The sequence below is a fragment of the Equus caballus genome, chromosome 20, assembly GCF_041296265.1.
Source record: "Equus caballus isolate H_3958 breed thoroughbred chromosome 20, TB-T2T, whole genome shotgun sequence".
Lineage (NCBI taxonomy): Eukaryota > Metazoa > Chordata > Mammalia > Perissodactyla > Equidae > Equus > Equus caballus.
In genome coordinates this window covers 30,924,899-30,941,537 of record NC_091703.1, presented here as the reverse complement: position 1 = coordinate 30,941,537, position 16,639 = coordinate 30,924,899, and the positions used below count along the sequence as shown (strand labels likewise).

Below are 16,639 nucleotides of genomic sequence, written 5' to 3'. Positions count from 1 at the left end.
TCTTACACAAATTGTCTGATGGATATTCACTAACCATCCTCTAAATACAATGGGGTGTGAGACAAGGGCCCTACCATTTCCTGTCTACATAGATAGCTCTTATTTTGCATGTGGACTTTTTTGCTGCATATTTACTTTTTCCTGTAAATATGCTACTAATGTTCTGAAAGAGATGTGTCCCATAGGAAATATTGAAATTTGTGGGTTTTTTTAATGTGATTATTCTTGTACACCACTATGATTTGTTATGGATTCTAAGTGTCCTAGTGTTTATCCTGACATAGATAATGCTTATTTCATCTGAAAGGCTATATTTTCTCGTAGATTGCTGCTGTTGTAGCACATGAATACTGGAATCATGGGAAGAGAAAACCAAACTCTGTCTGAATTCATCATCTTAGGATTCTCCAACCTAAATGATTTGCAATTTTTACTCTTCACAATATTCCTTATGATCTATCTCTGTACCCTAGGAGGAAATATCTTCATTATTTTGGCAACATTGACTGATACCCAACTACATACGCCTATGTATTTTTTTCTGAGGAATTTGGCCTTTCTGGACATCTGTTACACCACCACCAATGTCCCCCAAATGATGGTCCATCTCCTATCAAAGAAGAAAACCATTTCCTATGGGGGCTGTGTAACTCAGCTTTTGGCATTCCTTTTCTTTGTAGGGGTAGAGTGTCTTTTGCTGGCAGCAATGGCATACGATCGTTACCTTGCAATCTGTGAACCCTTAAGGTATTCAGTTATTATGAACAAGACCCTGTATAGCCAGTTAGGAGCCTCATGCTGGGTTACTGGTTTCCTCAACTCAGTGGTGCACACAGTACTGACATTCCGCCTGCCCTTCTGTGGCAACAACCAGATTAATTATTTCTTCTGTGACATCCCCCCTTTGCTGATCTTGTCTTGCAGTGACACTTCTGTCAATGAGTTGGTGTTACTCTTCATTGGGGTCTTCATTGGATGGGCGCCTTTCCTAGGTATCATCCTTTCCTACCTTTATATCGTCTCTACTATCTTGAAGATTCGTTCTTCTGAAGGGAGGCAAAAGGCCTTTTCTACATGTGCCTCCCACTTGGTCATTGTCCTTCTCTATTATGGCAGCTCCATCTTCACATATGTGCGACCTATCTCATCTTACTCATTGGCAAAAGACCGGCTGATCTCAGTACTGTACAGTATTGTCACTCCCATGCTAAACCCCATAATTTACACTTTGAGGAATAAGGATATTAGAAAGGCCCTGAGAGCTGTGGGAGAAAAAGTAGCAGCATTCAAATTTCATTTCCCTTGAAATGTGTTTATTTTTCTAGGATGATGAATAATGTTAGAAAACTATTTTTCTTGCAGATGCTATCTGGTTACTTCTTGCTAACACTGTTAATAAAACTCTACGAATTAAAAGTTAGAATCCATGATAAAACAAATGGAGCACAATATTAAAAATAGATGAATCTACATAAAGAGTTAGTGGATGTTTTTTGTACTAATTCTTGAAACACGTCTCTATGTTCTGTTTGTTCAAAACTATTTCTAAATAAAAAGCTTAAAAAGTTAATTTGAAGCTTATGAGCATAACTGAATATATATGTTTGTCTCTACATGTTGCATGATTTTGGTTATTTAGCAACCATGTCAAATATATTCTTCAGACAATCTGCTGTTCCTAAAATTTGATTTTGTCCTATAGTAAACTATTCATTGGCTTGTGCTTCTGTTTCTTGCAATTTTTCTCTAAAAGTTGCCTTCCTTTGTCATCTTCCTCCTTATGTTTACTGTACTTTCAAAATCTTGAAACATTTTCTCCCAAGGAATCGGAAAATCCTTGTTTTCATACACTGTCAATACATTTTTCTGTTGGTAATGACCATATAATGCTTACGCTAGTCTGTCATAATTTTGTTTCCATAAAATGATCAGTTCATCTCAATTTTCAACATAATTCTAATGAACATCCTAAATTCCACATTGTGCCCGAGGAACATGGACTTTTATAGAAATGCATAAATCATGATGAACTGGGTTCTCTCAACTTCAGCTTTGAAGACACTTGAGATTTTTCTCCAGATTCCTAGAACAAAATCTGATTTATCTTCATTTGGAAAAAACTGTGTCATAGTCCCTGTACTCTTGTTTATATTCTTCTCCTCTTTAAATATGTGACATATATCCATCTTCTTTGAGGAATCTTCTAGAAATAACTCCATTTTACATGTTATGAGGCTTCTGTGCTTCTTAAGATAGGACACATTTTTTTTACAAAACACAGTTTATTTGCACAATAAAATTTAGAAGAAAGAATACATCTTGATTTTTCAAGAGACGTAAAATATTCAGTTCACATGCTATTTAAATTTAAGTCAGGGAATACAACATACATTTAAAAAAAAGATGAGTACATGACTTTTAATTCCATATCATTCCAGGTAAAAAAGAAATAGTGAGATTTAGAAGACAAGCAGAGGTGTGAAAGGTAAAATGAACAACTTAGAAAAAAGGGTAAGGGAAGAGAAAAAAAAAAAAAAAACAGGAAAGAAGAGAGCAAGAGAAAGGAAGGAAAGGAAAAGAACCTAGAGGGATAAGAGTCCTATAGTCCTCCAAGAGAGGGAGAGACAAAGAAAGAAAAAAAACTGAGACAAACATGGAGCTGATGTTGCCATAGTGCCTTTCTGCACAATTGCACAATTTGTCTCAGAATTATCATCTCATTACTCTTACATTCACTTCCTGCCGTCTAACTTAAAGCTCTTATTTCAATTTTAGATTACTTTTTTAATACCTTAGTAGCTTTTTCCATTTCATTTTAACCTGATCTAATAAAGCTGTCACACACTTCGGGAGTAATCAGCCTAAAATTCTGCCATTCTAACCAGAAAAGTTATTTTCTGTGAATTGATTTATCCCCACTCTTATGAGAAGATTTCCTGGACAATTCTATCTAAAGTAGCGTGCTCCCCTCCCCAGTTACTTTCTACACCACCCCCCTATTTATTTTCTCCATAGCACTTATCAGTATCTGTAATCATATCATTTATTCATTTGTTTATTTTTATTTTGTTTTCATCACTAGAATATAAACTACATTAAGGCAAGAACCTAGTTAACTTGTTCACTGCTATACTCCCAGTACTTAGAGCAGTGTCTGATATATAATAGACTCTTTAAATATGCTTGAATCAATCAATCAATTAATGCATTTACCAGAGTATCACGGCACTCAGCATTCTGTTTTGTAAATTAGTATTTTTCTGTATCTGTCTTGTCTCCTAAACTAAAATCTTAAACTTCTACTAAACAGAAAAGTTATAATCTTTGCATTCTAGTTATCATGACTGGCATGTTAGTCCCATTTATTGACCTTAAAATATGGTTTTTTGAATAAATTAGTCAGACATTTTGTGGGAGGGAGTCTTGGTTGATTGGTGGTCAAGAGGGTTAGTCACAAGTAAAATTCTTTTGTCCTACTCTCTATTCACTATTCTGGTAGATTTTAGGTTCTTTGGTTGGTATACTTAGTTCTTACTAAGTGTACTCACTCCAGGTTCTTAGCTTGATCATCACACCTTTCAAATATTGTTAATGTTGCACACGCTGAGATTTTCCAGCTTTTACTTTATCTCACATGCTCCAATCTTATAACTAAATGCTAATGGTTTATTTTTTCCACAAAATTTTTATGTTTAGACTCTTAAATATCTTCCTCAAACTCAGCTGACATTTCATTTCCATTAATGGAATCATCCACAGGATTAAATCATTTCTCATTTATTGACTCCTTCCTTTCCAGTATGTATGCAGTTGTGCAAGTGCCAGTTATTAAGCTATTGGCTCGACTGAAACACTCTCTTCCATGCTCTGGTTTGTGATGCTGGAACTGACATGCTGCAAACTACGTCTCCTTTCCAGGCTAGTGTCCTGCTAGATTCCACAGGAAGGCAGAAAAACTGACAGAGCACTCTGTTTCGGTTTGACATTGCTTTTGTCAGCATTATCCCAACAATGGCTTTTGATCACAGTAACAACTGTTGTATCTAGTAGCACTTGGCTCTAGGAAGAAGTGAAAAAATGTCCAGTCCCACCGATTCTGTTCAACATTGTATGAAAGTTCTAGCCAGTGAAATAAGGCAAAAAAAAAAAAATAAATAAAAAACCCCACACAGATTGACAAAGAAGTAAATTATATTTATTCACAGACAATACAATTGTGTATATAGAAAAATCCTAAGAAATCAACAATAACAACAAAAAGTGATTAGAACTAATAAGTGAGCAGAGTGAGGTTGTAGAATCTAGTCAATATACAAGATTTAAGTATATTTCTATATATTTGCTATGAAACACTGGGAAATAAAATTAAAAGTTTCAATTAAAATACCATTCAAAATGTAAAATACATAGGAGTAAATACAACAAATTTTGTGTAAGCTTGTGCTTTGGATACTACAAAACTTTCCTGAAAGAAGTTTTAGGACGCCTAAACAATGGAGAGTTATATTATGTCCATGGAGTGGAAAATGCAATATTGTTAAGATGATAATTATCACAAATCAATTTATAAAAACAACACAATCACAATCAAAATTTCAACAGGCTTTTTGTAGAAATTGACAGGTTAATTCCTAATTTTATTTAAGGAATGTTTAATTACCAAACCAATTTTGAAAAAGAACAAAGTTTAAGACAATACGAACTGTTTTCAATACTTACTATAAAACTATGCAATCAGTATTTTACCATTAAGTATGATATTAGCTGAGATGTTTTTCATAAATTACATTTTCAAATAAAGAATATTTCATTGTATTTCTAATTTATGAAGCTATATCATGAATCGGTGTTAAATTTGTCATAAGATTTTTTGTCTAACTTTGGAAATGATCGTATGTTTTCTTCTTTATTCTGTTAATTAATATGGTGACTGACTTTGATTGATTTTCAAGTGTTAAACGAATCTCGCATTCCTGTGAAAAGTCCTACTTAGTTGTGATATAATTTTTTAATATATTGATGGATTCAATTTGTTAATATTTTGCTAAGTATCTTTTGGTTTATGTTCATAAGTGTCTTTTTGGACAATATTTTGCTAAGTATCTTTTGGTTTATGTTCATAAGTGTCTTTTTGGACAATATTTTGCTAAGTATCTTTTGGTTTATGTTCATAAGTGTCTTTTTGGACAATCTTATTTTCTATTAGGTCCTTGTCATGTTTTACTATCATGGTTATGCTTGTCTCATAAAATGAGTTGGAAAGCCGTTTTCTTCTATTTTCTGAAAATAATTGTATAAGATTGATGATCTTTCTTGTATAAATACTTGATAAAACTTACCAATGAAACAGTATGAGCTAGGAGTTTACTTTGTGAGAAAGTTTAAATGATAATTTAACTTTAAAAATACATATGTCTATTAAGATTTTTTGTTTCATCATCTGTCAGTTTTAGCAAGTTATGTTTTTAAGGAATTTATTTTTCCCTCCTATTAAATCTACTGGCATAAGATTTTTCAAATCATTCTATTATCCTTTTAAAGTCTGTTGAATATGTAGTGATAATACCTCATTCATTACAGAAAATAGTGGTTTACATCCTCTTTGTTTTAGTTTTTCCCTGATAGTTTAGCTAGGGGTGATGAAATTACTGATATTTCAAAGCACTGAATTTTCACTTGCTAATTTTTCTCTTGCTTATCTGTGTCTATTGTGTTAGTTCTTGTCCTTACCCTTATTATCTCCTTTTTTCTACTCTCTTTGGGATCACTTTGTTTATTGTTTTGTACATTCTTAAGGTGGAAACTTAGAACAAAGATTTCATATCTTTCTTTTTCTATATCAGCTTTCAAAACTATAAATAGCTCTCTAATAAAGATTACTTTAGTTTCACTGTCTTCTTTTTCAATCAATTTGCTTTCAACCTGCTTGTACCTTTACATTTTAAGTGCTTGTCTTTTAGATGGCATATAATTGGGTGCTGCTTTTACCCATTCTAAAAAATTTTTCTTTTCTTTGGAGTGTTTAGTCCATTCATATTTAATGTAATTATTAATGTGCTTTGATTTTGGTATAAATTTTATTTGTCTTCTGTTTACCACCTTTCTTTTTTTGTTTCCTTATTTAGCTTTTTCTCTTAGGTTACTTGAATTTTTTAAAATTACATTTTGGTATATCGATTAATTTTTTGACTATATATTTATTTTTTTTTAGTTATTGTTCTAGGGACTACAATATACATCTCTACCTTTACACATCTCATTAGAATTAATTTTTTAATGTTTCAGTAAGAATGTAGAAAACTTACATTCTTCCTTTAGGTCATTTCCTCCTTTAATCTTTTTTTGTTATAGTTGTTTTATGTATTGCATCTACATACATTTTAAATCCTAAAAAATAAGGTTACCATTCTTTTAATTAAAATGTGTTATATATTTTGAAGAATTAAGTGGAAAAATGGTCTTAAAAAAAAACCACTTTAGCTATGATTAACATGTAGAAAGAGGTGCATATTTAATGTATACTACTTGATGAGTTTGAGATTAAGTATACACCGGCAAATTCATCACATCCATCAAGGTCTAGATATATCCATCATCTCCCCAAATTTCCTTCCAACTCTTTACTATTGTTTTTTCTTGTATAGTAAGAACACTTAAGATTCACCCTCTTAGCAAATTTTAAGCATAAAATACAATATTGCTCATTATAGGCAGTATACTGTAAATTTCCGGAACTTGTACATCTTGTGTTACTAAAACCTTGTACCCTTTGATCATCACCTTCCCATTTCCCCCCTCCACCTGGCCCATGGTAAGCTCGTAACCTCTACTCTCTTCCTCTATGAGTGTACCAATTTAAATTCTACATAGAGGTGAGACCATACAGTATTTGTTTTTCTGTGTCTGGCTTATCTCACATAGCATAATATCCTCTAGGTTCATCCATATTGTCACAAATGACAGAATTTATTTCTTTTCTATAGCTGAATAATATTCCATTGTATGTATATATCACATTTTCTTTCTTTCTTTCTTTTTTTTTTTTTTTTGCTTGAGGATTGTCCCTGAGCTAACATCTATGCCAATCTTCCTCTATTTTATTTGTGAGCCACCGCCACGGCATGGCTTGATGAGTGATGTGTAGGTCTGAGCCCAGGACCTGAACCCATGAACTCTGGGCCAGTGAAGTGGAATGTACAAACTTAATCACTAAGCCACCAGGCTGGCCCCTATACTGTGTTTTCTTTATCAGTTTGTCCATTGGTGGACATTCAGGTTGTTTCCATGTTTTGGATAATGTCAATGATGCTGCAATGAATATGACAGTGCAGGTATCTCTTCAAGATCCTGATTTCAGTTCCTTTGGATAAATACCTGGAAGGGCGAGTGCTGTATCAAATGGAAATGCTATTTTTAATTTTTTGAGGAGACTTTTGTACTGTGTTCCATGATGGCTATGGCAATTTTAATTTCCACTAAAAGTGCTCCAGGATTTCCTTATCTTCAAATCTTCATGTATGCTTGTTATCTTTTGCTTTTTTAATAACAACAATCCTTACAAATATGAAGTGATATTGCATTGTGGTTTTGATCTGCATTTCCCCACTGATTAGAGCACCTTATCATATGACTTTCGCCATATGTGTGTCTTCTCTGAATAAATGTTTACTGATGTTCTTTGCTCATTTTTAAAATTGAGTTGGTTTTTGTTTTTGTTCATGTTTTTTGTTGTTGATTTGTAGGGTTTCCTTATATAGTTTGGATGTTAACCGCTTATTGGATACACACTTGGCAAATAATTTCTCCCATTCTGTAGGTTGTATTTTGCTTTTCTTCATTGTCTCCTTTGCTGTGTAGAAGCTTTTTAGTTTGATGTAATCCCACTTATTTATTTTTGCTTTTGTTTCTTGTGCTTGGTGTCATATCCAAAAAGCTGTCACCAAGACCTATGTCAAGGAGAATTTTATCATTTTTCTTCTAGAAATTTTATGGTTTCAGGTCTTATGTTTAAGTCTTTAATCCATTTAGAGTTGATTTTTGTGTATGGTGTAAGATATGGGTCTAATTTCATTCTTTTGTATGTGGATATCCAGTTTTCCCAGCAACATTTATTGAAAAGAATATCCTTTCCTCATTGTGTATTCTTGGTACCTTATAAAAAATTAGTTGACTATAGGGGCTGGCCCAGTGGTGCAGCAGTTAAGTTCACACATTCCGCTTTGGCGGCCCAAGGTTTGCCAGTTTGGATCCTTGGTGTGGACCTACATACCACTTGTCAAGCCATGCTGTGGCAGGTGTCCCACATATAAGTAGAGGAAGACGGGCACAGATGTTAGCTTAGGGCTGGTCTTCCTCAGCAAAAAGACGAGGATTGGCAGCAGATATTAGCTCAGGGCTGATCTTCCTCAAAAATGAAAAATTAGTTGACTGTATATTTGTGGGTTTATTTCTGGGCTGTCTATTCTGTTCCGTTGGTCTATGTGTCTATTTTTATCCCAGTACAATACTGTTGTCATTGCAATAGCTTTGTAATATAGTTTGAAATCAATAAATGAAACCTCCAGCTTTGATTTTCTTTCTCAAGATTGCTTTAGCTAATCAGAGTCTTTTGTGGTTCCTTGTGAATTTTAGGATTGTTTATTTTTTTCTTTCTGTGAAAAATGCCATTGGAATTTTGATAGGGAATGCATTGAGTCTGTAGATCAGTCTGGGCAGTATGGCCATTTTAGTATTATTAATTCTTCCAAACCACAAACACAAGCTATCTTTCCATTTATTTGTTTCTTTTTCAATTTCTTTCCTCAATATCTTATAGTTTTAAGTGTACAGAACTTTCATCTTCTTGATTAAATTCATTCCTAAATACTTTATTTTTTTGATGCTATTATAAATGGGTTTGTTTTCTTAATTTCTTTTTCAGATAGTTCCTTGTTAGCATATATATTCACAACTGATTTTTGCATGTTGATTTTGTATCCTGTAGATTTATTGTATTCACTTATTTCTTCTAACAGTTTTTTGGTGGCATCTTTTGTATATATAAGATCATGTCATTTGCAAAGAGATAATTTTATGTCTTCTTTATGATTTGGATGCCTTTGATTTCTTTTTCTAGCCTAATTGCTCTGGCTATACCTTCTAGTACTATGTTGAATAGAAATGTGGGAGTGAGAATTTTTGTCTTGTTCTTGATCTTAGAGGAAAAGTTTCAACTTTTCAAAGAAAAATAATGTTTTATATTCACCCCGTATTTATTATTTCTGCCACCCTTCATTTCTTCCTGGAAGTTTGAGTTTCTATCTGGTGATATGTCTATTTAGTTTGAAGGACATCCGTCAGCATTTCCTTTATTGCAGTTCTGTTGGTAATAGATTCTATTAACTTTCTTTTAGGTGAAAATGTTTTAATTTCACCTTCATTCCTAAAGAATGTTTTGACTGGAGAAATAATTCTGAGTTGACTTTTTTTTCTTTCAACATTTAAAAGTTGAAGTTCCACTGTCTTCTCGTCTCCATATTTTATGATGCTGGAGCAGCCGTTATTGAAACCATTCTTACCTTGTATGTAGTCTGATATTTTTTCAAATTTTCCTCAGTTTTTTCTTTATCCCTTCTGTCAGCATTTTGGCTAATATACATGAATGTGATTTTATTTTTATTTGTCCTGCTTTGGATTTGCTAACGTTCTTGAATCTGTAAATATTTGTTTTCTACCAACTCTCAGAAGTGTTTGGCCATTATTTCTTCAAATATTTTCTTCTGCCTCATCCTCTCTCTCCTTTCCTTTTGTGTTCCAATAATATATATATACACATATATTTGTTATATATATACTAGGTGTTTTGATATCATCCCCTTAGGTTCCTGACTGTTCATCTTTTTAATGCTTTTTTGTCTTTTCTTCAGATTAGATCATTTATATTCATCTATCTTCAATGTTCTCCCACGCTTTCCTCTGTCATCTCAATTCTGCTAAGTCCATCCATTTTTTTCAGTTTTAGACATTGTAATTTTCATTACTAGAATTTCCTTTTTTAAATAGCTTGTTTCTTCTGCTGAGATTTCCTAGCTCTGCGTTTTTTATGAGCATATTTTCATTTACCTCACTGAGCATATTTAAATAGCTGACTTAGTCACTGTCTGCAAATTCTACCATCTGAGTTACCTTGAGTTGATTTCAGTTCATCATTTTTTTTCTTTTGAAAGTGAAGCATATTTTCCTGGTTCTTTGTATGTAACATGCTTTTAAATTGTACTACGGGCATTGTGAATGTTATGCTATGAAGACCTTGGAGTCTACTATACTTTTTGTAAGCATGTTTAGATTTTAGCATTAGCCAGCAATTAATTTGATTGGACTCCAATTGCACACTTCATTTCTTAGGTGGGTCTTCAATCACATTTCAGTTATTTTAAGTAAGCTGAGCTACTTACAGTAATTCCCTCCCACATGTGGTTCATATGCCAGTCAGAGCTTTGTGTAGAATTATCCAAACAATTAGAGTTTCCTCTCTTTGGCTGTCTTATATCCTAGATTTCTCTCTTAATTTTTGATAATTAGTATTGTCTCAAATCCTATCCTTTTATTCTCCATGCCACAATGTTTGTGGGTTTTCTATCAAGTGTTATTCAGCATGTGGTGCCAATAGTGTCCTCTCTTATTAGGAGTCATAAAAACTGGAAAGCAATCAAGTTCTTTTATTTTTCTTATCTTTCACTCTCCCTAAATCTGCCTGCTTTTGATCATTGTCCAGAATGTTCAGTTTTTGTTTGCTTTTGCATTCAATCCCTCTAAAGTTGGGTGGGTCTTTTAGGTGCTTACATAGCCATATTAGCAGCATAACTCCCTATTTTACGGTATTTTGAAGGGGAAAAGGCTAATTGATGAAAACAAGTTGTCTAAAAATCAGTTTCCTGAGAGCCATTTTATTGAGTCTGATCCTGCAATTCATTGTATTATTCTGAAAACTCTTTGACTCTTACTCTGAAATAACAAGGATCATTTTAAAACAAAATTTTGGCAATAGTAAATCATAAAATTCCTGATAAATCCTAATAAATTATAAAATTGATTTTATTGGTTTCCAGTGAATTGATATAGAAACCAGGAAATATATCATTTCTCTATTCACATTGAGAAAAAGTGTTTATCATAAGATTACAAATGATGACTTTAGATTCTTTGCATTATTTCAATAGACTCATACATAGAGTCTTAATTCTCTTGCTTCTGCCAAGAGTCTCTATAAACAATCCTTAAGTGTAAGTTAAACAAATTCATTAGCACTGTTGATTCTTCCTTTTTGATCATTATTTTCTCAAAAACTCTCCCTTTTCTTTATCTGTAGATCTCAGTTTATAACTAATCATTTTTAGTCTCCATTATATTGCACTAAGTGATATCACTTTTTGCACTTACTAGATGTTAGGCTTTTCAAGAGTAGGAACTGTGTCTTTTCCTTTTTTATATATTCTCATCACTCATATTTTCTCATGGCCAACAAAGGGCTCTGCCAAAAATTTATTTATTTTTTTTGAAAAAAGCAATGTAGTGGGGGCTGGTCCCGTGGCCGAGTGGTTAAGTTCGCACGCTCCGCTGCAGGCGGCCCAGTGTTTCGTTGGCTTGAATCTTGGGCGCATACATGGCACTGCTCATCAAACCACGCTGAGGCAGCGTCCCACATGCCACAACTAGAAGGACCCACAACGAAGAATATACAACTATGTACCGGGGGGGGGGGGGTTGGGGAGAAAACGGAAAAAAATAAAATCTTAAAAAAAAAAAAAAAAGCAATGTAGTCACCTTACAACCACAACAAAGAGGGGTATAATTTGGTACTTAGGAGAAGAGAAATATGAAGGGAATAAGTCTTTAGAGAGAAAATCCCAAGATATTAATGCCCAAGATGCTACTGGAGAGGTTTAAAGAGGATTTAGTCTGTTTGTTTTCCAGCCATAATAAGAGATGAGATTTTCTGAGATTCAATCTTACATTTAGATATAATCTGTTTGAAATAAAAATGGATATAAGAGGCTTTGAGTAGCCAGAATTTTCTCTAATAATTTTATTCAAGGAGACAACAGACACACCTGATCTCTGATTTTGGGTATTATTTTGAGCAAGAATTTATATTAATTATAAATATGTACAGAGAAAACTGCAGGATAAATTGGCTGAGAGTAAGTAGGAAAAAGTGATATTACTTTAGAGGAAGAATTTTCTGATGAAAAAGAGTTAAGATCGCTGGAAGGGATGAGTGAGAGTAAATGACAAAACTCTTTGACTTAGACTGAAAAGTATAGAGTGGAACAGCAGGTGAGTTCATGGCATAAGTCATTAACTAGTAAAGCTTTGAATTTCCCAATCTCTTTATGTATACATATTTATGCTTTTTTAAATTAGCATTTGTTTCTTTCAAGGTAGACTCTCTTTGTGATCAAGTATGGGTGTATGTTTTGATTAAATATCTGAGTGTATATCTGTTTAGTGGTGTGTATGTGTGTGTGTGCATGCGTGTGTATTACAAAGAGATACAGAAAGATAAAAGAAAGAAGAAAGTGAGAGACAGAGAGAAAAGAATTAGGTGAGTAACATCTTATTATGTATTGAAATTAGTATTCATGACGGTAGTCAATTCCAGTTCTAGTGTTAGACAATATGTTATATTACATCTAGCGTTAGATATTTACACAATTTTACAGTAGTATTATTTTTAGTGGGGGAAGGATGGTGGCGTTATGCAGGAAAAAGGAAAATAATTTTTAGAACTGTAGTAGAAACTATTTGCTTATGTATTTTCACATGAGTATATCCCAAATCTTTAGTGTATGCACAAGTCACAATGTCTTCCAATTACATTTATAATTCCTGAGATTAATATTCTTCTCTCCACTACCAACAATTCCACTTAGAACGTTTCTTCTATATCCATATTCATGGAATGCAGCTCCTAGACTTTTGTCTAGGAATCATATAATTACTTAAATTTTAAATACTGTTTACTGATGCTAATTAATTATTAAGAATCACTATTGTCATTGAGAACAGTCCATGACCAAAATGAATTGCTAAAACAACTGGACTCATATGGCTAAAAATTGTTTACTTAATTTACAAATGTTCAGTGTTCACTTTCTGTGTTGCCATGTACTCTGATAAAATTAAAAGAATCTTTTGTGAGTATAGCACCACATTAAGAGGTATGTTGTAGGTAGATTGTAGATTAGAGTGCTTGAAAAAAGACAAATCTGACCTCTTGAGGGTAGTTTTCATAGTCGACAAACACTGAACATGTAACAACAATTTGTTAGTTAATTGAGTAAATATAAAGAGAGCACCAAAAAATGTTCCAGGCACATTTAAGTTGAAGAAAAAAGACATGTTTAATAAAATCCAATACACTGGGTTAAGATAAGTGCTATTGAACATAGCAGTAAAGAATGAGGCACTAGGGGTCGGCTGGTGGCCGAGTGGTTGAGTTCCCGCCTGCACTTCAGTGTCCCAGGGTTTCACTGGTTCGAATCCTGGGCACGGACATGGCACTGCTTGTCAGGCCATGCTGAGGTGGCGTCCCATGTGCCACAACCAGAAGGACCCACGACTAAAAGTATACAACTATGTATAGGGAGGCTTTGGGGAGAAAAAGGAAACATAAAATATTTAAAAAAAGAATGAGGCAATAAGATTTTTTTTATTTTTGGTAATCTAATGTAGTGCAATCAGCGAAATCCACAATGAGCAGGAGGCATTAGTGCAAATACCTGAAAGACATGTGAGAATTAGTTATGTGGATTTACCAAGCGTAAGAGTGTTTCAGACAAGTGGAGAGCTGATGCACAGACCCTGACAAGAGAGTGTGATTACGCATTCTAGGAAGAGCATAGAGGTCAGTGTGGCTGAGGAATCAAGGGGAAGAGTGGACGCAATGGCAGAAAGTAAATAGAGGTCATCATGTAGGATCTTGTAGGTTGCTGTATTGACTTTGAATTTTTACTCTGAATAAGATGGAAACCATTAGAGAGCTTAGAGCCTTACACTTATATTTAACAGAATAATCCTGGATGCTATCTTGAAAATAGGGGTTGGACAAAACTAGAAACGACATCATTCCAATAATCCAAATGAGTAATGAGAATGACTTGCACAAACAGAATGGTATAGGAGATAGTAAGAAATGGATTTTGTATCCATATTCATGAAACAAATTAGTCTGAAATTTTCCTTTCTAGTAAGTCTTTTTTCAAGTATTGGTATCAAGGTTATGCTAGCCTTATAAAAGAAGTTGAGACGCATTCACTTTTTCTTTCTTTGGAAGAATTTGTTATGATTTCTTCCTTAACTATTTGGTAGAATTCACCAGTGAAATCTGGAATTGGTGTTTTACTTTGGGGAAGATTTTAAATAACACCTCTAGTTTCCTATATAGATATCGAACTAAAATTTTCTTTCTTTTACTATCAGTTTTTGTAATTTACTTTTGGTTTGAAGTAATTTGTAATTTAAATTGTCATCTAAATTATCAAATTCATGGCATATAGTTGTTCACAATGACTTCTTATAATTTTTGAGATGGATAATATCTGAAGTGATATTACCTTTTAAACTGGTAATTTGAGTCTCTAACAGTCTTACTGGGGTTTATTACTTTCACTAATCTTTTCAAATAACTAAATTTTGACTTTATTGACTTTTCTCTAGTGAGCTTTTGTTTTCTATTTCAAAGATTCATGTTATTATTTTCATTATTTCCTTCCTTGTACTTTCTTTAGGTTTGAGTTACTAGTTTTATTGATTAATTCACTCACTTGTTAAGCTTTTTGAAAAGAAAGTTTAGGATACTGATTTTCAGTATTTCTTCCTCTCTAACATATGAATTTAAGGCCAAATTTTTTTCCTTTCTTTATTCATTTAGCGGCATAACAAAAATTTTGATATGTCTAATCTTCATTATTATTTATTTAAAAATATTTTCTAATTTCTGTTTGGATTTCTCTTTTTATCCCTGAACTATTTAGGAGTGCATTCCTTAATTGCTCATGTTTAGTGAGTTTCTAGGTATCTCTTTCTTGTTGTTTTCTAATTCCACCATAGTCAAAGGGCATTCTTTGAATGGTGTAATCTTTTGAAATTTCTGAAGCTTTTTTTTTTAAGACTCAGCCTATGGTTGATTTTGTAAATGTTCAATGTGCAGTTGGAAATAACATGAATTATTTCACTTTTTTCTGTTTGTGCATTGTATTGGCGTGGCCTTAAAAAGCCACAAGTCATAATCATCATTGCATTGTACAGTCATTTCTCTCCTTTCTAGAGTCATCTTTTCTTGGATGTACACAGACACCCCTTCTGATGTGCTTCATTTCTTTTTGCACTTCCATTCTTCTGCTTAGGATCTTTTCCTTCTGCCCAAAGAACTTCCTATAGTGTATATTTTAGTGTAGTGATGAATTCTCTCAGTTTCTGTTTTGTGAGTGTGTGAATTATTTTCTTGTTGGGTTAAGTATTATGTATGTATATTAATCAAATTTGTAAATTATGTTGTTCAGGTCTTTATATCTTTCCTGACTTTTTGGTTGATTCTTCTCTTAGGTATATAGAGAGATGTGTTAAAACTTCTTATTACAATTGTAAATTTGACTATTCATTATTTCTGTCAATTTATGAAGATATTTTATTGGGAGCTTAAATTGGACTATGATTATTAGTAGGAGAATCTTAGTTTCCCTGGGTCAGGAGAATGTATCGTGTAGTTTTTCCAATTCCTCAGTTCAAGGGCTCCCTCTTCTTTTGGTACGGTGGTGATTATATTCTATTAGAAAGGGCAAGGATTTCTTTATTCTTCTTATATTTCCTATGGCTTTTCTGTCTATCTCCCTCAGTGCTTATGAAGTCCCTCATTCTAATTCCCTTGCCCTGTAGAAATTCAACTAACTGTGGGGCACTCTCCTTCTGGGGCTGAAAATTTTGGAGTGTTTTCAAAGTTCTCCTACTGGTAAGACTTGTCACTATCTCAAGTTTTTCTCAGCTACACCCGTGGCCCCACTGCCATGTTGCAATCTTGTGACTACTGATATAATTATGCTGTTTTGTATCCCCTCTACTTACACAGTATATGAAGTTTATGAGTTTTATGTCTCTTAATTTGACAGCAAGTTTCGGTTCTCAGGAGGGATCTGTTAATTTCCTGTGGCTTTTATGCATCTTAGAAGAAGGGGAGAATCCTCACTAGACTACATCTGTGTTACTGCCAGAACCTAGACTCGTAAGCAGAACAACTAACTATTCCCCTTGTTTGTATGTTTTAAATCTGTCTAACCTCTAATTTTAATGTCATATGTCAGTTTATGGTCATGTCTTGTTTCTCAATTTTAAAAGAGACACCATTTATCTATATATGATTTGTTCATAATATGCTGCTCTCATTAATCTGTCATTTTACTGATTAAGAATATATTAGATGTGTTAGTCTTCCTTAATTTTATTGTAAGTAAATTTACTTTACTCCTCCTAAATATTCTTCACATTGTAGCTCACCTCTAGGTTCTAACAAATAGTAAAATTGTTTTATTTAACTCCCATAGTGTAAAGTTAAAAGTTCAGAAAAATTAACTCATTGCTAATGTTCCATTTACTCCCCAAAGCA

At 33.3% G+C, this 16,639-nt stretch overlaps 1 protein-coding gene across 1 annotated transcript; it reads left to right on the top strand.

Moving 5' to 3' along the window:
* Nucleotides 1–358: 358 nt before the first annotated feature.
* Nucleotides 359–1,306, top strand: OR5V1E (olfactory receptor family 5 subfamily V member 1E). Its single transcript, NM_001391789.1, is given in 1 exon segment — nucleotides 359–1,306. A coding segment is annotated over 1 exon segment (948 nt).
* Nucleotides 1,307–16,639: the final 15,333 nt, after the last annotated feature.